Source organism: Diadema antillarum, unplaced genomic scaffold (assembly GCF_040938485.1).
Source record: "Diadema antillarum isolate AM-2024a unplaced genomic scaffold, OU_Dant_1.0 seq00000463_RagTag, whole genome shotgun sequence".
NCBI classification, from domain to species: domain Eukaryota; kingdom Metazoa; phylum Echinodermata; class Echinoidea; order Diadematoida; family Diadematidae; genus Diadema; species Diadema antillarum.
In genome coordinates, this window is record NW_027271434.1 from 326031 (window position 1) to 353474 (window position 27444).

Below are 27444 nucleotides of genomic sequence, written 5' to 3' on the forward strand. Positions count from 1 at the left end.
ATATCTATACATTGTTTTGGGGGGTTTTTTTTTGTCTTAACATTTTCGTGGATGTCCCGTGCCCGAGTGGTTAGAGAAACGGTTTCGCATGCAGGTTCAATATAACTTCAAGGTGCCTATATCACATTCTTTTCTTTGTCGATCACAGATGACCGACATCTGATGACCCCAAGCGTATCACCTAACTCGTCCTCAGTGTGACGAGTTTTCATATCTCGTTTTTTTTGTGACCTGTTTGGGCAACTACAATAATATTAAAAATGGATGGTTATTTTTGCTTTTATTTAGGGCTACTACATCATACAACCTGTATCTTTTGGGGGGCCATCAGAATATCAGATTCAAAGATTCTAATGGCCTGAATGGGTCACCAGACAAAAAAAAAGTTAGTGTCAAGTCCTGATATTCTTTTTTATCAAATTTATAGAATATCTACTATTGGCTTTATTTTATCTTAATTGTCAATTTCAGCCAAACATGAAATGGCAATGCATATTAACTGATTTTCCTGACTGATCACAATTTTCTATGTATAGATATATCATCATTTATGTATCAATTGAGACAAAGTCAACAAAAAAGTTTGATTGAACTTCCTACATTACAATGGATGGAACTTCTATTATTGTCTTTGTATGATTTTACTCATTTTTTGTTAATGTGAACATGAAGTTGAAGTGCTATTTAATTTTCCATGAATAACTATAGATGTGTTTTCCTACTTCATACAATGTTTAGCAATAGGGGCAAATACAAAAAGCCAACAATTTATTGAACTTCTGAAGACCTGACATACCCTGAAAGTTTTTTTGTCCACATGGAAACAGAACCTTAGAGGACATCAGTATCTAACATTGTCTTGAAAAAGAAAGAAGAATATGCTCTTATTGGCTGCAATGTAAGATACTTTTTGTCATGAAGTTCTTTTAATTATTAGGACAAAACATAGAATTGTTGTTTCCTGATAATTAAGGCTTGTTACGCATGTATTCTTCAAGGAATTTACAAAAGTTGCCATGTGCAAACTAAGCACTAACGTTCCATCATGTTTCCATAGTCATCAATCACAATTGATACCAGTACTTTAAAATCCAGGAATGCAGCTGTCACTTGCTCCTTAGCTTTTGGCATAGGTTTACACGCAAATTCAAATTGTAACATAAATATTCAATGCCAAATCATCATAACAAAACATGCAAATGAGGAAACAATGGGTGAAACTAAATATTCATAGTATGTAAATGGGATGTGTAAGCTTGGGTGAGTTGAGCATGTTTCCAGCAAATATAGAGACCAATCGGTGAGGAGTGAAAAGCGGAAAATGTCATGTGATGTGTGGAGTGTCTGTGATAGGCAGGGTGCATAGATGCGTGTGTGGATGTGAATATGTATGTGATGTGGGCTGATCCATTGGTGTATAGAGGGGTGGTAGGTGTAACAACAGAAGGAAGGATACACTGCTATAAAAAAAGGTTCAAAATAAATCCCTACAATATAATTTAACCCATATCCGCCAGTCGCGTAATGCAGTTTAAAGGCTGTTGCTGCCAGAGGCTATTTCATGTACGTTCACTATTACTGTGCCATCTCAAATTCAAGGTGATGTCATTGACACTTACGAAAAGAAAACTGTGGAAAACTATCATTTGAAAGAGAAAAAAAATGGCCTTTCATATAAAGAAGATTATGTAAATCAGCATCATGTCATGAATTATGTGACATCACGTGATTTCAGTATTTTCATATGATTTACATTTCGTATGAATAATCACATCGCTTATTGAAAAGAAACCACTAATAAAAGATATTTGTCGCCTTTATGCAGTAAAACAACTATCCATTTTGAAATCTTCATAATGTAAGCTTTCCGATGGTATATAACTCATAGGGTATAATGCTAACAAATATGAAGAAATATCGAAAAATAACTCAAAGATCTGCGCTGTGTGGACTAGTCTGGTCTATAAACTCATAGACGCGATAGATGGGACTACAGTAGAGTAGGTCTACTGTACACGTGCGTGTACAGCAGTGTGCGATCTCACATAGATGTAGACTTATTCCGTCAGCAGCCTGCTGTAAACCTCCACAGCGAATACAAATCCAAATGAAAATCTCAGTAACAGGAAATGGTGCAAAGGACTGTGGGATATCAGGTCAAAGTTTACAGGCTATACTAAGCTATATGAATAATGTCATCGTCCAAGCCGTTTCTGCTACGGATTATCCTGTAGATCGGCGTTCGCTGCATTTGCGCGAACTAAGGGAAATCCAGTAGATCGGCGGATATGAGTTAAATGCCTTCTAGGCTCCATTTCATTAAAAAAAAAAGTTGCTATGATCATAGCAACTCTTGCTGCAATGGCAGATGTCATGATTTTGACAAGAATCCTACTTGCTGATTGGCTGCTGGTGCAAGAAGTTGCCATTCTAGCAGTGATTGTTGTCATAACATCTTTTACAAAATGAGACCCTGGCGAAGAAGTATAAAATAAAACCAGCAACCTTGCTTCCCTGTAGTTAGAGTTTTAAAAATTCATTATTTTGAATGTTACATACCAACCAGATCTTGGGTATTTATTGCATTTTAATACTCAGAAACAAATTATATTTGGGTTTATTGAACAAGTCTGTGTGTCTATGCTTTCAATAGACTTAATGCTGTGTTTTTGGGGGGATAATGCCACATATTTCTAGACTAAAAATACAGAAACTCCTGTTTTTTTCAGTGCTTTGTTCAAGAGTTCAAGTATGATATTCCTCATGTGTGATGTATAGACTATCACATAACATGATTCCACTGCTTTTAGGAATCTGTTTGGTCAGGGGCTACCAGTGTTCACATGTTTGCATTGAAAGTGTCCTCTGTGTGCAAAGAGTCACTTGAAAGTGACTGTACATTGAATGCAATCTCTTCTCTGTAATAGAAATATATTGCGATCTTTTACTGTGCTTGTCATTAGTCATACCTGATGATAATGGGGTGTCACAGGAATGGGAATTCTCCAGGCCCATCTCTATTTTCTAGCAACAGTGGTGAGCTGTATGCAAAATTGAACCAATTTGCACCCACAAAGGTGCTCTTACATGGCCAATCAGACAGACCCTCCCCCCATCCAGTTCCCCAAGGATAGAGCCTGGACTATCCTCAGCCAAATACAGTTGTAGTGTACCAGTACCATTCTCCCACTATTTGGCGGTCAAACTGATTAGATTACAGGCAGTCACAAAAGCTTGCTGGAAGGTGAACCAGGGAACCATTGTATCACGCTTTTCAAGGAAAGGAGATTGCCCTATTGGCATTATGGCAGTGACTGGATAACGGTAGAAATGCAGTTAGCTTTTTTCCAAATACATACATTCATTCAGTTTTTTTGACCTTCATTCACTAAAGTGTAATTTGCATGATGACATAACCACAGCGATCTGACGCATGCTGCTACCACGTCAGTGGTAAATTCATTTCTCCTTTGGAGTTATTGTGCCTGGGTGAAGGGTTAAGTCAGATGCTTTTCGGCAAGTTTTTGCTTTTCTTTCTTTGAGATCGTCATCAGAGGTCAGCTTTGGGAAACCGAACACCAAAGTTTTTCTTCCCACCTTATGTTTGCGTCTTTTCATCTGGCAGAGACCGAGGGTATCCAGTTCATGAAATCGAACCCCTAAACTTGGAGGGAGACATTGAAAAGAGTGGCCAAAGGGGATGTGTTGGCCCCTGTGTGTCCTGTCCTTGGGAATAACCGCAGAATTAAACAAATGTTTGGAGGGTCGTTGGGGACAGAGAAAGGAGAATCACTTTGGTCAACCTCCTTGGCCAAGACGAAAGGGCCATGATGAGAACCAAACTCATTTGATGATATACATTGTAATGTCAAATGTTGCTGATTAGACACACAGGGTATTTGCTCTCTTCTGCCATCTTTCAGAGGTGATGTAACACTGTAGCTGCCAGTTGATAGCCAACTATTTCTATGATATTTTCTTCAGGATGGCATTCCCTACGAATAAAATTGTCATTAAGATATTTGTCTACTTTGCCACTGAATTGCAAGTATCTTGTGGATTCTTTTGTAACTTTTTTTTTTTTTTTTTGGGGGGGGGGGGGGAGATAAGACATCTCCTAATTTGCGAATTTGCTTACCTGGGTACTGCATCAAATCATAATAGAATGTTGTACTTAAATCAAGTTTAGTAAGTTGAAAATGGTTATATACAACATGTAACTTTCATACTGGAAATGGTTTTTAAAAGGATACATTGATTTTAAAAAAAATGTATTATAAAAACTTGTATGTCAACTAACAACAAATCAGGATCAAAGACAATGAAACTGCCTATAGATAACCTCACGCAGGTGTAGGAATGTCTCGTGATATTTGCTGAGAACGATATAAGGAGATAACAGTTTTTACTTGCATTATATTTCATGGTTAAACATCAAAGGTCAAAGCTCACTAGAATTTACCTTGTTATGTGCTCATTTAGAGCCATAGCAACTACTTTGGAACTCCATCAATAATGTTATTTACTATATATGGGTGAGCACAAATTATGCAGAAAAGGTTTAAAGGTACAGTTTACCATAGGGAGCAGTGATTAAAGAAAAATGTTTAAGATATCACATTTGATGCATATTTGTAGGTCATTTGTATCATAAAAAATCCTACCATGTACAGTTGAACCTCTCGTATCCGGACAAGTCGGGACCGGGGCTCATCCGGATAAGGGATTTGGCCGGATACGGGAGACTCAATGTTTTATACATGTACATATACATACACACGTACTGATGTAGCCCAATGTAGTACCACATGTAGTAATGTGTATACTGCAACCTTTTCATTGTTACACTCAGTAACAGACCCCAAAATAGAGGTTCGTGTTTGCAAGAATGAAATCATTTTCTTTTATAAATTCTTGGGATGATTTACCTAAATAATTATTAAGAAATGTATCAAGTAGAGAGTATATGTAATTCATTGTGTTTGTGTAGGAGATCTCAAGGAGTTGGGAATCCCCCTTTCCTCCCGTAATTATTAAAAAAAAAAATCACGGCGAGATTGCGTCCGTATAATAGAGAGATCCGGATAAAGGGAGGCCAGATAAGAGAGGTTCAACTGTACTAGTAAAAGTTTAGCAATAAAGCCTACGATATAAGGAGATATCACTATTTTTCTCACTAATCCATAACTGTAGACGGTTTAGTCAAGAATCATTTTTAATATAACTATTGCTCACATTTTGCCCATTTACCAATACAAATTTGTACTTAGCATCAATTATACTGATTCAAATTTTTACATTAGTTGTTTCTATCCCTAACTCACATTTTATAACTAGTCTACTTTGAAGCACTAGAAGCTGGATTTTTGTTTTATCTGCAGATGGTATATGATGCCTTTAGAATTGGCTGTAAAGAGTTAGTGTAGTTATACATGCCACGCCTATCATCGAGTTCTTCCAACTCATGTTCAAAATGAAACGCCATCATTTCATGTCAATTCTCACAGTAAGGTCAGTGGTGAGGACCTATGAAGTTTGAACTGTAAATGAAAGGTCATGTACTCCTTGCAAAATGTAGTGATCATGTGAGAAGATGGAGGTATCCCAGTCAACGGGACCTCATGATGATGAGTTGGTGATTGCATAGTTTGTCAGCTGCGTTGAAAAACATTAGACAGCTGATACGAACTGTTGTAAGTCAGTAACCACTGACTTTAATCATTTGTACTATAAGTTAGAATTAGAAAAAAATTTCTCACTGCCCTGCCCCCAATTGAACTTTCAATTGTCCCCCTTTCATCAATAATTATTATAGAAACATCCTAAATTAAACACACATTTGAAGCTATGACTTGGCGGAGCCCCTTGTATTTCAGAAAGCAAATGTTAGAATTTCAATTGGAATACAAGAATAATTAACCTCAGGCCACATTGTGCCAGCTAACTCTTTCACTTGTTTTAATAGAATATATGATTTCAGTAGTTACTGTACCTTTGATTTAGTGCAATGAAGGGAAAGTACAATTAAGGATGAGTTCATGTTTGATTTGCTGGAGTGGGACAAAACAAACAAACAGATCAGCAAGTCCTTCAGTGAAAGTGGATAAAAATTAAAAAAAGTTGCTAATTGTTTAAATGGGAGTTAATCATGTAAGGTGATCTTCTTGTCAAAAAGGAGCCTAGGAGATGACATCTGAGTCATGTAACTTAAATCACTAGCATTTCTCATCTCAATCCGTTTGTGCTGAAATGTCACAACTTTTAAGTATTTTATAAAGACATTTTTGAAGGAAAAAAAAAGGCTGCTATTTTATTGCATTTTTTAGAGGAAAAGGTAGTAGGTGTTCCCATCAGTCAAGTAAAAAAAAATCTCATTTTGGTTCCCCCACATGCCTACAGATGGTGATATCAACTTTTGATGCTCTAAGAAAGATATTACACTGCTCCAGATACATTCCTTTGTTTCAATCATATCCTTTTGCCCAATGATGTTACCTCGCTGTGATGCACACTTCAGTAGAGATTTATAGTTTTTAAACAATCAAAATTTAGCTGTTGGTTTTGATACCATATACCTATAGACTGATTAATCTGTGATTTGTACACAGTGTTTCAAAATGCCAGATATCAGTATATGCAGGATATGGCATAGTAGTAGCAAATTATACTGGAATTATAACTGTGATTATTGTATGTTATTCTCTTTTTCTGATGCAGCCACTTTTTTAATACTGTTGTTGCACTGTCTATCAATGTATGACTTTAAATTAAACTGAACTTCAAGAATTTGCGAGAACACATCAATATGCCTCTTGGTCAGTTCAGTAAGCAACCTCCACGATTCTAGTGATCCATGTACAGATGTGGGGCAGGGCTTTCACCCTGCCGGCCCCAAGGGTTGAAGTCATTGATAGAGGTACTACTACCATCTGACACACTCGGGAGCCAAGTCTGTCATTGTTTTCTTTTGTTGTTGTTGTTTTTTGTTTCCACCTGGTTTTGATGACCCGGAGACTTTCATCGTTGGCACGTAACACTCTGCCTCTGCCATGAAACTTCTCTCTCGCTTCTGTATCTCTCCTGTGCAGGTGAAAATGACACCACGGTTCTCTACCTGAAGAAAGAGCCGCTGAACTTTACTTCGTCACAAATATGTGAGTTTACAAGATTAAAGGGAGAATGGGGGGATAGTCTGTATCCCTTCTTAACCCCCTCCCACCCACCATTTTACCATCCTTCATCAGAGCTTGTCAAATAGAAAACTTTAACAATCACTTCAAGTGCTGCTGGACTGTGGGATATTTGAACTTGGTTCATGGTTTCGGGGCTGACATTTCTGCTCTAAATTTTTGAACATGAATATAGATATAGAATCACTCTGGATAACATTATGATCATTTTATTGAGTACTGTGAGTTATGTAGTGTATCAGTATCCTGGTTCCTGTACAGATCATGTGAACTGTCATTAGTGTAAACAAGCAATGACCTATGTAAATGTGATCTATGCAGATATAATTATTGTTCTACCTGTGGTGATAATCAAAATGATTTCACGGCCCTTCTCGTCTTCTTTTACCCTGTGGCAGCGTACTACTCTGGAACCAAGAGTGGACTCCAAACCCTAACACTCTTCACACTTATGCCATGTCTCCATTGGCTTAGTGTTCCCGACTGCTTCATCGCCGTAGGGGCGCTCTGTTTCCGCATGAGCGGCTACGTTGTCTTTGGTCTCGCTCGCACCCTTTGGCAAGTCTTCATTGGTAAGATTAGCTTGCCCATTTCTTGTCCCTCACTCCCACCAAGTCTGTTCTAAGATGAAAAGAGAAAATAATTTTTTGAAGCTTTTGTCTGTCTTTATGTTTAACCATTTCTGTGAAAGGGATTTTGGACAGTGTGTACAACACTACAGGTTTTTTATGTCAGTTGACACTCAGAGCACACAAGGGGTTAATAACTTCACTCATAAAGTCATTCTGGACATGAAATGTTTTGAGAAGAATTAAAAGTTTCATATAGACTCGCTTTCCTTTTTCTGTGACCACTTTTATATCTTTTATATACTTTCTAACTGTAATTATGTAGCCCCCCTATAAGATATTGATATTCATGCTTTATTGTGTCATATATGCTATATTTTCTTTAAGTGAAATGTGAGTTAGAAAAAAGGAAAACAGAAACATTCTTTATTTTTGTTTGACAGCTGTCTGTGCAAATAATTGTTCGTGTGAGATTTTTTTTTGTTTTCGTTTCAGTGACCTTTTTGCTGGCTCCATCTGGTCTTCCTGCTGCTACAACGAGGGCCATGATGTCCAAGATTGTTTCCCCAGCCGAACAGGGTAAGCAGCCCTCTCTCCAGCACGCTCATGTTTCACCCAGAAATGGGCCTCTACCCTAGCAGAATCGAATCAAATCAAATCAAATCAAATCAAATCATATCAAATCAAATCAAAGACCTCATGTTTCAAAGAACTAGAAGTTTTTACCAACAGGTGAGTATTAGGCCAAGTTTTTGACAAAATGCAGCAAAATAGGATACTTTGTAGTAAGAGTGAAACAATCATTTTAAAAGGACTGAAATCGTCAAGTATGACGTACTGAATGAGCCATGATGTTTTGTAAGATCTCCAGTATTCTACCTTCCAGTTGAAATCCATCGTGGTTCATACATGCTAAAAATTATGAGAGCAAAACATCAGTGTTCCATACTCTCCCATCAAAGTAGATAGATTGATAGTTTCTATAATCAGCACATTTCCACTGCTAGACCATGACCCACTTTCACATTTCATCATCGACAAAGTGTTTTCTGTTGTTCCTGAAATCACAATTTTTAATGCATTACGCTATCTTAAATTTCAGAGAGTTTTGTGCCTTCTGTAAGCTCTTCATTCTTAGCTTTTCTCTCTATTCCTATTGCATTACTCAAGGACAGCCATTTTTGTGGCTGCACTGGAGTTATGACACATTAAAATTGGTAATGTGACTTTTTATGATTTTTGGGATAGATTAGAAATCAGTTGATAATATATCAGTATTATATTGGATGGAATATTCAGTACTTATTCTTATAATTCATGTATAGCTTATATAGCCAGGCATGATATTCTGTAGATTTTGATCTGATTTTAGATTGTTTTTTCTCAGTCTGTAACACATTTTGCTATTTTCATGTATCAAAATCACCTGAAAATTTTGATTTCCGATTTTTTCCAAAAACCTCAATATCATCCCTGTATAGCTTATAGCTTGTATATTCATGTAAGTGTCCCCAAAATCTTTCTTCTTTCTTGTATACTTCTCTCTGGGTTCAGCTGCCTTTTTTATACAGTCCCTGTTTCTTGTGTGCATATATTTATGTATGTATGTGCGTGGCATGCAACATTGAGATATGCCAGTGACAGTATGAAGTGTTTTAGGTGATATATCTAGCAATGTGTAGGACGTGTTTGGTAGAAAGAGGCCTCTTCATGAGGCCCATAGATCACGTCTGCGCAATTCTCCGTGCGTGTTTCGCGTTCTTCTCAATTCATGATTCGAGAGCTTGTAAACCCCCGCGGTAGTTAAGTGATCGGCGTTTATTTTGAGTTTCAGTGTTTTCAACCCCCAGTATGAGCGGGCGTGTTTAGTTTCAAGGAATGAGGAATCCTATTTCTCTTTTTTGGGTAAAGACTAGAAATGAAACAGGAGAGTATTGCCAATGCCATGACAGTCATAGCAAACATTTGGGGTTTAATAGAACAGAATTCTGTTTAATGTGTCTGTGAGGACAATGAAATATTGCCGCTGGATCCAAATCGCTGTGAGTGATTATATCACCGACAGAACACGACATTGTTTGCTTTTGTTTTTATTTGGTAATGGGTTTGACTTGAAAGAAAATTTACAGAAATCGGTTGTGTTTATCGTCAGCAGGTATTGGTGGGGATCAGTGGTTTTGTGACTTGTGTGCCAATTTGATGGCATCCAGACGTTAAGCTTGGGACATTACAGAGTAGTAGGGCACATAGAAGCTTATAAATCTCTTAAAGAGGCAAAAATGGAACATGGAGGTATCAGTTCTTATGCATTTTAATTATACCCCCGCCAAACGAAGTTTGAAGGGGGTAGGGTAACATCCCCAGTATTCGGTCACTTAAGCTTTTTTGCAATATTTTTCAAACTAAAATAATACATACATACATCATATCTACAGCAATGTATGTGAAATATATCAAATTTCTTTAATCTCAATTTTTATTTTGTTAAATATCACACAGAATTTCGCAAAATCGCAAAATATATCACCTTGAAAATTCCCCAGTATACGGTCACCGGCTCCAGTATTCGGTCACGCGATATGCGCGTTCAAAGTCAATGCGTGTTCAAGGCAGCTGAAAAACGCGCGCGCGCGCTACCTTGTTGGCGCAAAATTGCATCGGCGACGTTGCGGCGCCCGTTGGTGACCGAATACTGGGGACTCGGCACTTGCATTCAACCCTTGTGTATTGAGACACTGTATCGGCACGTACGGAAATTTTGTTTTTGCTTTGCGTTTTTGAGGATACCATCACACTCCAAGCTTGCGATAAACAAAAAATCCCGCGAGAGAACGGCCTATTTCTCGATTTTTAGCGCTCTTTCGGCGACCCGTATTCTTAAGACTGGGCCTTATCCGCGCGCGCTTTTGGAAAGTTGCGCCGATTCTGCACTTTTGACGGTAAAATTTGGGATTTTGGATGGATTTTTAGAGGGGGCTAAGGGAGTTTCCTGTTGTGAATGAGTGTGCAAGTATGTGAATTAGTGTGATTTGCGTGTGTTGTGACAGTTGAACTTACTGGCTGGTGACTAGTAATAGGTGACCGAATACCGGGGGCTGACCGAATACTGGTGCCCTTACCCTATATAGGAATCAGCGGACGGTTGGGCGGTCGGGCGGTCGGTCGGGCGGTCGGTCCGTTGCAAATCTTGCGTCGCGAACTACTTCCTCAGTTTTCAACCGATTCCCACAAAACTTGGCACAGATGTGTGCCTTGGGTTGTAGATGTGCAAGACGTATTTTTTGACAGTACCCAAAAGTATGTTGCCATGGTAACGGCATATTATGGGCAAAAATGGGTACAAATCTTGCGTCGCGAACTCCTCCCACAGTTTTTGATCAATTTTTATGAAATTAGGTACAGATGTTCATCTGAATATGTTAATGTGCAAGACACATATTTCCGCAGTGGCAAAAAGTGCGTTGCCATGGTAACGGCATGTTATTGATAAAATATAGGGCAAAATGCTTCATGGCAAAACTGCTTCATCAGTGTTCTTCCAATTCTCATGGAATTCATATTGAATGTTTGTCTTAGGATATAGGTCAGCATGACACATTTCTTGACAGTGACAAAAAGTATGTTGCCATGGTAACAGCTCACATATTATGAGCCAAAATGATGGAAAATTTTGTGTTGCAAACTACTTCCTCAGTTTTTGCCCAATTTCCATGAAACTTGGTACAGATGTGTGCCTTTGGTTGTAGATGTGCAAGACGCATTTTTCGACAGTACCCGAAAGTACGTTGCCATGGTAACGGCATATTAATGGCAGAAGATCAAGGAAAGATCTTGCGGATTTAACTACTTCCTCAGTTTTTTGACCAAAGCTTATGAAATGTTGTTTTGACCAAAGCTTATGAAATGTTGTTTGGCGGGGGTATAACCAGTCGCTGTAGCGACATTTCTAGTTGTTTTTTGAAAATCATTTCAATGAATTGCAACTTCATGTATCGCATCTGTATTATCTTTTGATAATTCTGTGAAAAAACAACAATCGAACATGCATTTCAATTGTTTTAATCATTTCAGTGAATTTGCATCTTCATATATATTGCATCTGTATTATCTTTTGACATAATTCTGTGAAAAATCAAACAAACGAACGAACATGCATTTCTGAACAGTTGAATTACTATATAAGCTGTTATTTTCATGAGGGTTTAATTTTTGCGAATTTCGTGAATCACAGTTGGATCGCGAATTCAACAACACGCGAATATGTCTCCATGCGCTTGGGGAATAGTGCATTTACGTTAGGATCGGCATCAATTCGCAAAAACAACATCTGGCGAAAATGTCCATGACCTCCTCATTCGCGAAAATATCTGTACGTGAAAATAACAGCGTATACAGTAATTGATAAGGGAGAATATTTACATCATGTTGTATTATTTCAATGCACTAAAAAAAAAAAAATTCTGTTCTCCTGTTTTTTATCATTTATACTTGTCACTGACTGCTACACTATCAGGCAGCTTATTTGCCCTGACGGCAGCCCTGGAGACAGTGACCGGTGTGGTAGCAACCATCGTCTTCAACGCCCTGTATCCAGCCACCCTCCACATCGTTGGTGGAGGATTTGTCTTCATCCTGATGGGAACCATCCTTCTTATACCAGCCTGCTTGCTGATGTAAGTCTTCCGACATTTTATAACTTAAAGGGATGGTACAGTATTGGTGGAGATGAGAATTGGGCTTTTAATTTTTGCAAGATACCAAGAAAACACTTATGATATAGTACAGAGCATACCATTTTAAGAGGAATTCAAAGATTATTTGATGAAAATCGGGTTTGGAATGACTGAAACATCCAAAAACAAAGTAAAACAAAGCGATCATAATAAAGTGTGGGTCCCACACTTTATTAGAATCGCTCTTTTTTGGATATCTCCGCCATTTCAAAACCAATTTTCATCAAATAAACGATGAATTCCTCATAGAATTACATGCCCTTTCATATTTCATAAGATGTTTCTCATAATCTCACTAAATAATGGTAGAAACCTGAAATTAGGTCTCAACCAAAACTATACGATCCCTTTAAAGGGGAATAGAATACCAAAGTGTGATGTCATAGCCATTCATCACCATGGAAACTGGTTCTAAACAACCTCACCTGGCCTGAGTGTATGTGCATGCACCTGGTTCTAATACAAGCTATGACAAAAGATTGTGACATCTTTGGTATTCTGTTTACCCCAAATATAAATATAAATATATATAATATAAATATAAATAAATGTGAATTCAGAAAATGCAAAAAAAGAAAAAAAAAGAAACAAAGTAGAAGAACTCTTCAGCAAAGTCTGAGGAAAATCAGATAATCCCATCTAAAGTTACAAATTTTGAAAGTTAAAAAAAAAAAAAAAAAATCTGTGTGGTGTCATCACCAGATAAGAAGGTTACAACAATTTGCAATATTATGTGTTTCAGAGTAGTGGAATGATAGTAGCTACAGATGTTTGTGAAATGCTATTGAGTTAGTGAGCGAGCAAGCAAATGATGGAATTTTTCCTTCACATATTTCCATCACGACTATTGCTTATTGTGCGAGGGAGACTATTTGTTGACTAGACATGTAATCATAGTTTATTCAATATGCACTTTACAGAAGGAGAGAAAATAGAGAAAGAACTGGGAGAATAGAGAGAGAGGGAGAGAAGAGACATATAAAAAGGCATGATTATAGAATAATAGATAGACATATGTTATTGAAAAACAGGAGAAATAGATGTTTTGAGCAGAGATAGACAGGTATACAGTCACATAGACAGATGAATGGATGGATGGATGGATGGATAGATAGAGGGACTTATGGATGGCTGAATGTAGATAGCATGGCAAAATGTTGTTTATCAACTTGCATGTAATTTTGTCCACTGACAGTAACCAGATATAGTTTTGTATGATGTATGAGTGTGCAGATATCATTTTTTTTATTTTTTTATCCGTCTTTCCCTCCCACTGACTATATGTGTATTTATGTCTAATATAGAGAGTTATATTGAAATATACTTTCCAGTGTTTGAGAAGTACCAGTGGTTCTTCTGAACTACTGTCTACCCATACTTCCACACTATCCTTTGCAAAGGGGCTACAATACTACCACACCTTGGAATGCAGTTCAGTACCTGTAGGACTTCTCTTGGCACCCTGTGCTGTTTTCGCAGGATGTGCACTTCGCTCTCATCAGGCACAGGTCACTGTTCTGGTGTTTATTCTCAGGAGTACGTGGTATTCCAGGGGATTCGGGAGTGGTGTTGTCTATTGCAAGGGACTGGGGGCTAATACTTCCAGCTAGGTTCAGTGATGAAATCTATATGTCTCGCACCTGGAGATAATTCTCTACAGACATGCATGTGTGAAAATTAAAAAATGAAATGATTATACAAAATACATGAAAGGTGCTGTATCTTTCGTGTTTCATATCTAAAGTAAACCAACTTGTAGATTGTTACATTTTGGGTCCATGTCTTTTTGGACAGATTTCTTTGAGAAGGAAGTCATCATTTCAAAACGATGGGGGTGAAGATTTGAATGTGTCATCATGTAATAATCTACCAGATATTTACCGAAGTCGTCTCTTATTTTTATATCTTGAAATGTGAGAAAATATTTGTATCTATAGTGCCTACTCTATACGTTCCAATATTCATTGCATTTTCCTTTTTATTGTGTTCAAATATCTATTTGAAAATACACTAGAATGCGAGGCAGCTGTAACAAACAAGCACCGGAATGCCTGTGACATTATGCTAGCTTTAATTACTGTAATATAGTATTAAGTTACCAACAGTTTAAGGGATCTTAAAACCAGTCATTTTTCCTGTGTTTGTGAGAGAGTTTCAGAAATCGAAGCATCGCATAGGATGTCGTGAAAAAATTACTGTGTGGAGTAGATGGATGGCTGTTATTTCACAGGTTTTCACGATTTTGACCGGAGAAATATTCCCAGTTGAGATATCTGCAAGGAAGCAGGCAACTGTAGTTTCAGAGGTTGCTCTATGTAGTCTTGTGTTGACAGTTATGAAAAGACAAAAGCAAGAGTCAGTGTCAGCTACACAGAGATTATTTTGATATGATAAAACAGTTATCCTTCTATGCAGGTTGCTATTTAATCAAAAACAACTGCAGTGATGTCCATGTTGTCCACATGAAAATGCTGACATTTAAAGTAAATTTGCAGTATTGATATATTTCTACTCTGACAATATGAAGGATATAGAAAAGCCTAAGCTGCCAATTCCCAAATCTCTGATAACATTTCATTCAAAATAGAAGCATTCGACAATAGAATATTAACATCAAGTCACACAAAGTACAAAAACTACAATACTACTTCAAAACACAAACATAGTTTGTGCTTCTTTTTAGTGTTGTATTTGAAAAAAAAAATATCTAAAAAAAGAGTGTGTTTAAGCATAGTCTGTTTTATCAAATTGCCATCGAATATAAGATTTTGTGTTGGGATGTCCTTGCACTGTCATACATGATGGGAAGGTTGCTTGCATGCTGCCACTGAGCTGTTCAGAATCACACTGACAATTGATGAGTCAATCATTGATACTGTTGGCCTCCGGACTGTCGGTGGCGCCGCTACTCCATAGTGCAACTTTCCAAATGATGGGTGTTTATTGAGAATCTATTACCACAGGCGTTACAAGATATTCGCTGTCCTGCCCCCCTTCCAAAGTTAAGTAGCCATAAATGTCCGAATACCTCATCACCCTATATTATATTTATTATTCCTTTTATAAGCAACAAGCCCTCTGTCAAAATATTTAGCCTGTGTCCACACTTACTTGTGCATGCCAGCCAACCTGACACTGTTTACAAAACCCTGGCAAATTATTGCCCCATGAAAATTGCGCAAATTTTTGCGTGAACAAGTTGCCATTCATGATTGATAGTCGCTGGTGCCATGGCATGGAAGAAGAATTACAGACACCTAAAATTTTCTCCGCCTTAAGTCTTTTTTTTTAAATCTCTCCCTTGCCCTAACACATTTATTCTCTCTCTCTCTCTCTCTTTCTCTCTCTTTTTAGAATTTTAGCTTCACGATTTGTGCCTTAACTGTCTTTCATCTTGTCTATATTTCACTCTTTTCCAAACTGCACATTTTCATCTCTTGAAAATAAGATTGCCCAAACAGAATATAAAACTTGCCAAGGGCTATCAGCCAAGTGTTACAATAGAGTCCAGAGTACACTATGTCAACTCCCCATTTGTTGGCTTGAATGCTTGCCTTTTAAAGCAGTGGCAGGTTCAGTATTCATAATGCCTCTGACCGAGTGGAATTCCTTCCAAGACCCATAAAGGCAACACCACTACCGGGGTGCTGAACTCAATGGGTGAAGGGAAGCATTTGAACAAGTGACTCCACCCGCCCCCACTTCTAACCTCCGTTAACAATCCCCCCCCCCCCCCCCAAGCTCTCGGTACACCCCCATCTATTCACACCTCCTCTAATTTCTCCCCTCCTACTATTTCTTTTGTCGGAAGGGATAGATTAATACCTATTTTGCGAAGTTGACCCACCGGTGAGGGACCACATTTCAGGATTGTTTTATTTGTTGAAAGTTTTCCTCCTCTGGTTCTCTACCTCACCTCAGCAAATTGAGTTCATCAAAGAAGGAAAGGTGGAGAGGGAGGGGAAGGAGAGGGCGAAAACATGTTGGACCTTGTAGTCACTTTCCTACCTCTTCCTTCACCCCCTGTTTGCTGAAATGACACCCACACTGATGACAGGAACTGTTTGGGGCTACCCCCTCAGTGGCCTGGTCCGAATCTCTGAATGGCAAACTACCGTCCCCGTTGTTGTACCCCAGTCCCTCCCCCTTGTTTGTATCAACTAAAATATTGCTACGGAAGTCGTGGTGTCAGCATCCACTACTGAAAGTGTTTGTGGGGCAGATGCCTTCCAACTGTGTGGTCCTTCATGGCTGCCTTTTTTTTTTCTTCATCTTTTTTTTTTTTCAAAAAATTGTACCTCTATCCAACATCAAGCATACCAAAAAGTGGCTATTGAGTGTTTCTATTGCAGTCCTAAGTTTGTAGTGATTGTTTTGTTAGTGTGACATGGGGGAGGGAGAATAATGATTTGTTTTCTTCTTCTGTTGAGTTTGAAAGCAATGAATCACGTAAACCAGAGATGTGCATGTGAACAGGAGATATATGAAATGCAGATCTTCACCTTTTCAAAATATGGAGTGTAATTCATGTCTGATGAGCTTCATAGACATATCTTAAGTTTTTTTTTTCTATCTCTGTCTATTCTTCTTATTCATTTACTGATTGCAGACTTGATTTTTTGGTGTGTGTGTGTGTGTGTGTGTGTTTATACAGAAAGTCATAGATATAGGTTTTAGGAAGCACTGTAGACAGTGCTTTACAGAAGCAAATTCTTGTGTCAGTGATCAAAATGGACTGACATTAATGACAGACAGGATGAACAGAGGCTTAAAAGTCCCTTGTACAGTCATTTGCGGCTAAGTATCTTGTTTAATGTAAACGGATGTTGTATTTCATATTGATCAAGAATTTCATAATTATTCAAGAAAGTCTAGCATGACTATGGATATAACAAATATGTTACAATCATAACAAAACACAGACTAAACAAATATTTGTGACTGATCATAGAGCATTGAGACACTCAAATTCTAAACAAGTTTGAGCTGTGAGAAAGTATGTTATTTTACAGTAAAAAAAAAGTTGAGTTTTGTAAGTTGAGTTTTACAGAGAAATAAACAGTGTTCAGAACAGCTATATAGGAAGAATATATCTGATATTAATCATTATATGTTTAAACTTTGAAAAGTTTATTTTCTTTAGTTTTTTGTTAAAGTATTTCAATGTCATACTGAGATACGCCTCTTGTCTCTTAAGTACTTAGAGGAAATTTGCTAGTGAATGGTTGTGATGGTGGCCTTATTTACTTTTGTGAGCCATGGCCCATTTGTCACTCCATCTACATTTTTTACATGTATACCCTTGCATGTACGTTACATGACATTGTACTGTAGTAATCGCAATTGTATGGCCAAATGAATAAATAATAATAATAATAATAATAATAATAATAATAATAATAATAATAATAATAATAATAATAATAATAATAATAATGGTGATAATAATAATAATAATAATGATGATAATAATAATAATAATAATGGTGATAATAATAATAATGATAATAAAAAAATAATAATAATATGAATCCTTTGTTGTACAAACTAAACTCTGTAATTGCTACTGTTCTTGGACTTTAGAAAATAAAATCATAGAGAATACTCAGAACTGTTTTTGTATAAATGATTGAAGACATGGAAAACATAGTGTGTGTGTCTATGTGTGTGTTTATTATGAGGAAGGAATTATATGCAATGTTTTATCAAGAAATGGTTTACTGGTATGCCTAGCCATATCATGCAGTCATGTTTGTGTGACTGATAATTCTAGGACCTCCAGAGTCTTTGTGAATTCCCTTTAGATTCACATCATTGGTAATTTATATCCCACGGAAAGTTTATGTAAGTTTATAGGGTAGTTTTGAAATGCGCTCCAACAGTTGCAGGAATGTATGGCAGAAATTGGATTAAAAAAAAAAATTCCCATAGGCTGTGATGGCTGCCTCATACATCAGTCTTCATTACAACCCAAATATTCCCGAAATGTGATGGTATGTAGTTGGGTAGGAGAATTAAGGCTTCCTTCTTATTTTCCCCCCATTTCTTTAAGAGTTTAGGAATGCCAAACTGCAGAGAATCAAAGTTGTTGTCGTCACTGTTACATGCACACACGTGGTAACGATTGACCAATGTTGCGTGCAGAGTCATAGTTCATCACTAAAGGTCGCGTGTGCTGATCAAAATCTTATCTTCCCGACTTTTCCTTCCGCTGTGCAACACGGTGTGTCGTGCTGGTGGTAGATTGACTAGATTCTGCCCGACAATGAGCCCCCCCCCCCCCCCCCCATTTCACTTATTTTGGTCACCTCAGGGGGGTCACAAGGTCATGACCTTACCCCCAACAGATGGAAGGTCATGAGGTCACTATGAAGAGTTCATCAAGGTTCGTGAAGATGGAGAATAGTGCAAGGGTAGGTCGCTGTGGATCTAATCATAGCATGAATCAAAAATGCAGTGATTGACATACAACCCGTTGATTGATAGGAGCAAAACATGGAAAAATGTTTGTTGATTACATCATAGCATCTGTCATATAACTTGGTATTTTGATTTGATTTACCCATTGACCTCAACTTACTTAGATCCTGTAGCCAATGTGTTGAGACTTTAAAGTCATGATGACTAGTTCCCCAAACCCCAAAATTGCATCTTACTTGTCAGACATGAAACTTCCAGCATCATCACTGTTGTAAGCAAAGATTAATGCGTATTTGTAATGACTTCTGAATTTTCCCGACTGAAGAATAAATGTGTTGGGAAAAAATAGATATTAGTCAAAACCAGCGGGCAATTGTTGCACCAATGCAGTCACATATCTGATGGAATTCATTGTCATGAAAGCTTTTAACACTCCATATTTACAGGTATTTGTAGAATTAATGTGTGAGCTTATCAGAAGTACAATTAAGCAAAAAGGAAATGCTATATGTTTGTGTGCAGAGTTACTCCCACCATGGAGAAAATGCTTGGATAGTGTGTTTTAAGGACAAGATGAGGGGGATAGAGACACCTTATTTGTCCGCAAGCTTTATCAGCACAATTATTTGAGGATCCTGTTTCCTCACTCTCTCTCTCTCTCTTGTTTTGTTTTGTTTTGTTTTGCTTTTGACATTGTGGGTTTTATTCTTCTTAATTTGGGACAAATTTGTTATGGTAGGATAGCCAGAAGGTCTGTTCTGGGTGTTTTGATTGACACGGTCCCCTGTCCTGGTAAATGAAGCTCGTCCAGTGTCTTAATCAGCTCGGTGTGACGCTCTCCCATCCCTCGCCCTTGGGAGGACCAAATGCGATGTGGCAGCTAGTACGATCTGGGAGTCCACCCCTGGCTGGGCTCCCCGCTGGTCCTGGGTCCCCTAGCTGACCGGAGGTGGGGGGAGCAATGGATCCTTTGTCTTTGGGACACTCTCTGAGCATAGAGCGAGTGGAGATAGGTTTGTTTTTTTTTTTTGGGGGGGGGGGATGATGGTGGTCTAGAGTTAAGTGTTACTCTTAAAAAGAAAGTGAATGTTATTTTTAGAATATGGAGATGACATAGAGACATCTCACTCTTCCAAAATATGTTCATTTAATCATGTGCAGAGTAAGGCAATGTTGTGTTGAAAAAGATTTAGTTTAAAAAAAGAAGAAGAAAACAAGAAAAAGATTCAGTGTACTGCTTACTATACTACTGTCACTAATAGAAATGTTGTCACAGTAAAATTCACCGTGTCTGGCCTTGTTCAGTCACACTGCAGTGATATCTGACAATGTAACAGCACTAGAGAAACTTTTAGTTTGTTTTTTTTTCTCAAGTATTTACCAGTGTAATTCCCATGGCAACAGGCTGAGCAACCTGCCTGCATTCCCCCTCCCCCCCTCCTGTTACTCAAACAGCAGCCTGGCTCACCAGAGGCAGTTCAAGTATTTTGCTGTGGGGAGTAATCCCAATATCAAGTGAAACTTACTCAACAAAATTTTGGTGTGTTCTGCCGTGAGTGCTCTCACCGCAAATCATCACAACAAACTTCAAGCAAATCTATAAAAATCACACTCTGATGTGTGATTTGTCTGTGTGTTTGTTGTCCCCGCCGAACGAGTTCGAGCAGGGGACTATGAAACGGGCTCCGTACGTGTGTGTGTCCGTCCGTGTGTCCGTGTGTGCGTCCGTGTGTGATCAAAATCTTCAATTTGCTACTTCTCTGTCATTTATGAGCCAATTTTGATTCTGTTTGCTTTATATGATAGCACTATGTGGGAGCTTTCAAACTTGTACACAGAATTTCAGTTGTGACCTTTGACCTTGACCTTTGACCTATATTGTACATTTTGCTACAAAATGCTACTCCTTCGCCATTTCTAACCCGATTTTGATTCTGTTTGCTTTATGTGATGGCACTAGTTGAGGGCTTCAAAACTTCTACACAGAATTTTGACCTTTGACTTCTTTGACCTTTGACCTTGATTTTTGACCTGTATTGTACATTTTGCTACAAAATGCTACTCCTTCACCATTTCTAACCCGATTTTGATTCTGTTTGCTTTATGTGATGGCAATAGGTAAGGGCTTCAAAACTCTTCACAGAATTTTGACCTTTGACTTCTTTGACCTTTGACCTTGATTTTTGACCTGTATTGTACATTTTGCTACAAAATGCTACTCCTTCGCCATTTCTAACCCGATTTCGATTCTGTTTGCTTTATGTGATGGCACTAGGTGATGGCTTCAAAACTGCTACACAGAATTTTGACCTTTGACTTCTTTGACCTTTGACCTTGATTTTTGACCTATATTGTACAATGGCTACAAAATGCTACTCCTTCGCCATTTCTAACCCGATTTCGATTCCGTTTGCTTTATGTGATGGCAGCAGGTGAGGGCTTCAAAACTTCTACACAGAATTTTGACCTTTGATTTCTTTGACCTTTGACCTTGATTTGTGACCTGTATTGTACATTTTGCTACAAAATGCTACTTCCAGCGGGGACATATATTACGCACCGCGTAAATTCTACTTTTCCTTGTTTGGTAATGTTGTGCTTTCCAAAGGTGCAGTTGCTCTTCAGCGTTCACTGTCATGTTTTCTAATATCGTGTATTTTCACTGTCAGAGTGAATAGCCTTTTAGAGATGTACTGTCTTTTTTTCTTGTTCCCATTCATGGGATGTCTTCTAGTGGTACGTGTGGGCCATTTATCTTCCCACAGCGTGTTAATATGTCTGTCATCAAGTGCAGATATGTCAACACCCATGTTCCTGGAGCTTGGGGCATGATTCCATTGTGTTTGTTTTTTTCTCTGATGTTTTAAACAAAGGAATCAGAAAGATAAAGACAGTCAAATTGTGAATGATTTTGTTTTTACATTTACTCAAAATCGTGAGTTATTCCTGTCAAGGACTTGTTTTGTCAAGTTGGAATCCACGTGTGGGGCTGTGTGGTACTTGTGATTATTGTAGTTTTGACGTATTTATATCTCCACATTGCTCATGCTCTCTTGCTATTTCATTTGACATTGTAGGCCTATATGGTCTTGTTGTATTCAGTGAGCTAATGAATTATAGCTTTTCATACCTTTTTAATCTTGTTATTCACCTGCTATCTAGGTAAATATTATCCTTGTGGTATTTTTTTAAAGGAAAATATTCTTTTTCAAGAGGGTAGTTCAGAGGGTAGTGCAGGGAGGGAGGGGGGGGGGGGGGAGTAAAATAATTGCAGTATGGACAAGTAAATGAATAGACCTCTTTCTTCCTGGGGATATCATATTAGCAATTTTAATCCTTTGTATATATGTTCAAGGGGGGGGGGGGGCTATTTCTAGAGAAAAAATAGGTAGAGAAAATAGAGAAAGTATATTGTGAGTGACATCGCAGTTGTTTGTTTCTTAAACCCAAACAGAAGGATCCCATGGGAAGCCATGTTTGATATTTTGTATATATACCGGTACCATTTTGATCAGATGTGGCATTACTGTTTCAGTTACATACTTAACTTTTAGCATAGATTGCCCGTATTTGAGGTGGAAATGAAATCTTCTGCAACTTTACTCTTAGTTTACTGTGTAAAGGCATCTTGAAATCTTTGTAGGATGATGAAATCTAGCCCAGGTCATAAATTTAACATTACAAAAAGTTTTATTCCAAGTAATAAATGAGCTTTGTGTATATTAACTCACCTCATACCCGCTTCCTTTATTTTGCCAAATGGGGGATGTTTGATGGAGACATATAACATATGTCAGAGTTCAAAATGAAATTAGCAAAGATAATGGGATTCCATTGGGCTTTGAACTCATGACCTCCAGATTGCTAGACTGGTGCTCTTACCGACTGAGCCCTGGAAAGCCCTGGTGCATTGTTTGTCCATGAAACCCCCAAATTTTGATTGCTCGTATAGTCAGAAGCTATTATAAGGCTAACATAAACACAAAGGATAGACATCAACTTTGGGATAAATGTGAGGGGATCACCAAAGTCATGCAGCTTTTTGTGTTACATTTGTGTGAATATATAATATATGTCAAGAGCTCATGCTTACCTGATTTATTGACATCTTGATGATTTCTCCTTCTTGCAGGGTGATCTGGTATGTTCAGAAGCAAGGCGTCCCCTACCAAACTTACCAGGAAGGTAATGGATCGCCGACTGACTTATATGGAGACACATAGCTTGAGTTCCTCTGCCATCCATTTGTCTGTGTTTATATGCACCATGTGAGTCAATATTACTCTGCGCTTCCCTCCCCTGCATCTTTAATTTCCTTTCAGAATTTCTGTTATTTTATGTATCTATCTCTCTTCTTTGCTTTTTTTTTTGCCTCTCAATGTATCAATCTGTTTCTATCTACAAATACTGTAAAACGAGGAATGTTCGCGTGCATTTTAATTTTTGCGAATTTCGTGAGAGCGAAGATTTGCGAAATTAAAATGCACATGAAAGGTCTTGTCTACACTAAGCGCATGGAATGTTAGCGGCAACTCGCGAAAATTTCGTGCCACAAAAAAGGCCGTTGGCTCTAATTCGCGAAAATTTCATGCCGCCAAAATATCGTGTTTTACAGTATATCCTCCACCTAGTCAGCTTAACAGTATTGTGTGCAATCCAACTAATTTTGCATCTATTATATTTCATCCCTATCTGGATATTAGTCAACCACTGAATTATTAAAATCTGCATTGGTATTCCTCTGTCTTGCTTAGATATGTCTCTGTTTTCATTTTATGATCCTTGCTCTGAAAATTCTATATTCTTTCCACCATTACTTCTTCATTGTTTGTTTGTTTGTGTTTTTTTTTACACCGTGTATGTGTGTATTGTAATGTGAGTATTGTGTTTAGTTTGGTTTATTATTTTTTTTACCTGTCACATCATTTCTCTGTTTGACAGGCTCTGTTCTTTTGCTACTTTTTTCCTACAGCTAATGTTATCCTCCTTGTGTGTGCTTCACTTCCTGAAAGCAGAGTATTAAAGAATTTGAATGCTAAAAAGCTCCCTCGCCCAATTTATGACATAAAATTAATCAACTCATGTTTTTGCACATGGTAAAACCAGCTTAGAGCAAAACACATGAGCTAGATTAGCAGTCTAGTCCAGCCCATACGAATAGCTTTTCCTGACCCCCTATTTGAATTTGCTCCCTAAAACTGTCTGACAATGTAGGGCCTATGGGCACCCTCAAGTAATTTATGTCGATTTGACATCTTCTGACAGCTCCAAAGCTTGTTGCCAATTTTGCAAGCCCTCCCAATTTCCAGCAAAGCTCACCATGAAGATGGCAGTTTGTGGGTAAGAAATGCTTGTGTCAAACTAGACAGATTAACTGATACTTTTGATCAATTTCTGCTGCCGCTGTTGCCCCCCCCCCCCCCAAAAAAAAAAAAGTCAACACAATGACATGAATATTATACCATTTGTTCACTAACATAGTCATTTATATATCTGTCATAACACTTGATATTTTGCGCTGGATACCTGATAAAATTTAGTCCCAAATGGAGGTCAGGTATTCATTACTCTTTTCTTTTCTGATTTTTGTTGTCTTTTTTCTGTTCTGTCAATTCCCATGTCACTATGTTCACTTACTGCAATCTAAGAGCTCACTCAAAAATGAAGAGGTGAAAAAGTATTAAAAAAAAGACAGTGACAGTTTGCTATTGAAATACTCCAGCTGCATTGCACAATTATACAGCATTGGTTGATGTGTTGGGCTTTGTTTTGTGGTTTCATGTAATCTACTCACTCATCTTGAGAAGTGGTGTTTGAATTTGAAAATGTCAGAATGATTTGGGGAACTTGTATTTTCCCCACAAAGGATAACTTTTCATCAGCATGAATTGCACATTGCCTTTAGTGACGTCTTTATCATTGTCCAACATGCAGAGTTATTACTATGCTATGTTACTATACTATGTTCTTTTCATTCAGTTGAACCATCCATTTTGACATCTAACAAAATGATAAGATTTTCCACATTAAAAAAAAAACTAAATTAAACAATAAATACGGACAGTAAGTCAGAAATTGTGTCTTTAGCATTGACTTTAGACAAAGTGTGGAGGGGCGGTGCATTGTAGATGAAGATATGACTAGAGAAATTGAAGAAGGCAGAGAAACTGGTTTCATGGCAGATTAACTTCCTGTCACATCCACATCAACACATCCCATTAGTCATGACGGAAAGAAAGAGACAGACAGACAGACAGACAGACAGAGACACTGACAGACATACAGACTGATAAACAGAGATGAATAATGTTCAGGGAGGGGGTTTGAGCAGGAAATGAAACCGAGCAAGTGATAACATTTTGCTTTCAAGCAACCTAACAGTATGTTTCTGATTTTCGTAATGGGCATGAAAGTCAGACTAAAGGTCATTTCCATCTTCCCTTTTTTCCTTCCCCACTTTCTTTTTTATCATTATTACTATCATTTCAGTGATGATGGTGATGTTTGAGTGTACTCCAGGAGTTTGTTTCCCTTCCGAGCTGTTAGAGAACTAATTCACAACATGTGTGGTGTCTTGATTCCAGGGCATCAGGGGAGTGTGAAGGAGAGACGAGGGGTGGTGTTGGTTGTGGGAATGTCTCCCTGTATACCATATCGCAGATGCTCCCTTGGGTATTCCTTGTTTCAGTTGCCAGTGCTTCTTCCATATTTTCTGTAGTGTTTGTCCCCCCTCCCCCCCCCCCTCCCCATGAAGACTTTTGAAATAATAAGAGGATGCTATCATTGTCATCACACTGGTTTTTGTGTAGACATTGGCTGCACAATTTTTATTAATTTTTTATGTGCCAAGTTGGCACACCCGATTCAGTCAACGTCGTGCCAAGTTCGCATATTCTGCTCAAACGCACAAACCCACCCAACTGATCAAGTCATGCCTCTACAATTTTGTAGCTACTGGTCATTTGAAAGAAAAACAATCATAGATTTGTCATACAATTTTCATCAAAGCAAAGCTTGGTATTTTCTCTGCAATTTTTCTCATTACATGTCCAGGCTAACACGAATCTATAATCTATGTTTTCCCAAAGCATGACTACGTTGCTGTCTCAGAATAATGTGGCACACAAGAAGGTTTACACCATGGCACATAAAGAGTTAATGTAACCCGGGGAATTTAATTTCTCCTCCAAGTGCATCTGAGGTGAAGGATTTGCTAAAAATTTTCTCCAGTGTATTATAGATGGAAAACTATCCTGCTAAGGTCCAACGAAACGAGTAATGTCTGTTTGCGCAATGACATCACAAACTGTCCCAGTCTGCACTATTGTATTGGGTTTACACACATTAGCACAATAGCAGATTCCATTTGAAGCATCTCTTTATTGGACAACAACAACAAAAGAAAATCCCCTATTTTCTCTTTATCAGCTGGGATTCTCCTCAAACTTTACTGTACATTCTCAGTGGTCATCATATCAGTAGTTTGTGACATTTTCTATCTCATTTTATTCCATTTTTGTCTTTCTCTGGATGTTCCCCGAGACAGACTTTCTCGATGAAGACGAAGTAGTGATCCAGCCGGGACGCTTGAAGCTTGAGGACCAGACGGAGTGCTGAGATGAGATGTCATGCCGCTTTTAGAGGAGTTCCTTCTCTGTCTGTCTGTCTGTCTGTCAGTCTGTCTGTCTGTCTGTCTGTCTCTGTGTCATCTTTCTCATCTTCATCATTATTATCGTTATCATCATCATCATTTTCCCTTGTCGTCTTCCTCTTCATCATCATCATCATCGTCATCATCATCTTCATCTTCGTTATCATCATCATCATCTTCATCTTTGTCATCATCATCATCATCTTCATCTTCTTCATCATCATCATTTTCATCTTCCTTATATTAATCACTATCATCATTATCTTCATCTTCGTTATCATCATCATCATCTTCAATCCTGAGTCATCTTCATCATCTTCTTCTTCTTCTTCATCTTGTTCCTCCTTGTCTTCTCTCTATCCTCCTCTTGTGTTTTTTTTTCTTCCTCTTCAAGACATGGAAAAAGAGAAGGATGTTACTTCTATTTACAATCAAGCAACATCAGTACCGAGTCCACTCGATTTCCTTGCCTGGCATTGTGAGTGAAATCTCTCATTTCAACTCTGTACGAGTCATTTGTGGTTTCATTTTTGTTCGTGTGTTTACAGATCTATGCACAATGAATTATGATGTAAAGACAGCCTTCTTATCAAGTTAGAAAGCTTTTATTTTATTTCTTACTGAAGTCTTCAGCGCATCCTGGAAGTTTGGTTACTAATGGTTAGAGTTATTCCTATTACTTGTGGTGAAAACATAGAGTTTATTTTTTGTTATGAGTTATCAAATGTGGCTACATGGAGTTTTTTTTATGGTAGTCCTACTCGCATACAGCTCAGAATCTATTTTTCTATGTGGTTCAAAAAATGACAGCTGTTGGACTTATTTAAACAGTAATAATTTTGTAGATTATTTTGTATAAATTTGCCATGTTTGACAGTTGA

General features: G+C 37.9%; 1 protein-coding gene across 1 annotated transcript in view; it reads left to right on the forward strand.

The window, feature by feature from the left end:
• LOC139733202 (proton-coupled folate transporter-like) overlaps positions 1 to 26584 on the forward strand; it is a 37324-nt gene extending 10740 nt beyond the window's left edge. The window contains exons 2-7 of the mRNA XM_071644039.1: positions 7089 to 7154; positions 7589 to 7762; positions 8255 to 8338; positions 12273 to 12432; positions 23045 to 23180; positions 26459 to 26584. Coding sequence (XP_071500140.1) covers positions 7089 to 7154; positions 7589 to 7762; positions 8255 to 8338; positions 12273 to 12432; positions 23045 to 23135 — 575 coding nt within the window. The 3' untranslated portion in view covers positions 23136 to 23180; positions 26459 to 26584. The remainder of the gene's footprint in view (positions 1 to 7088; positions 7155 to 7588; positions 7763 to 8254; positions 8339 to 12272; positions 12433 to 23044; positions 23181 to 26458) is intronic.
• The last annotated feature ends 860 nt before the right edge of the window (positions 26585 to 27444 follow it).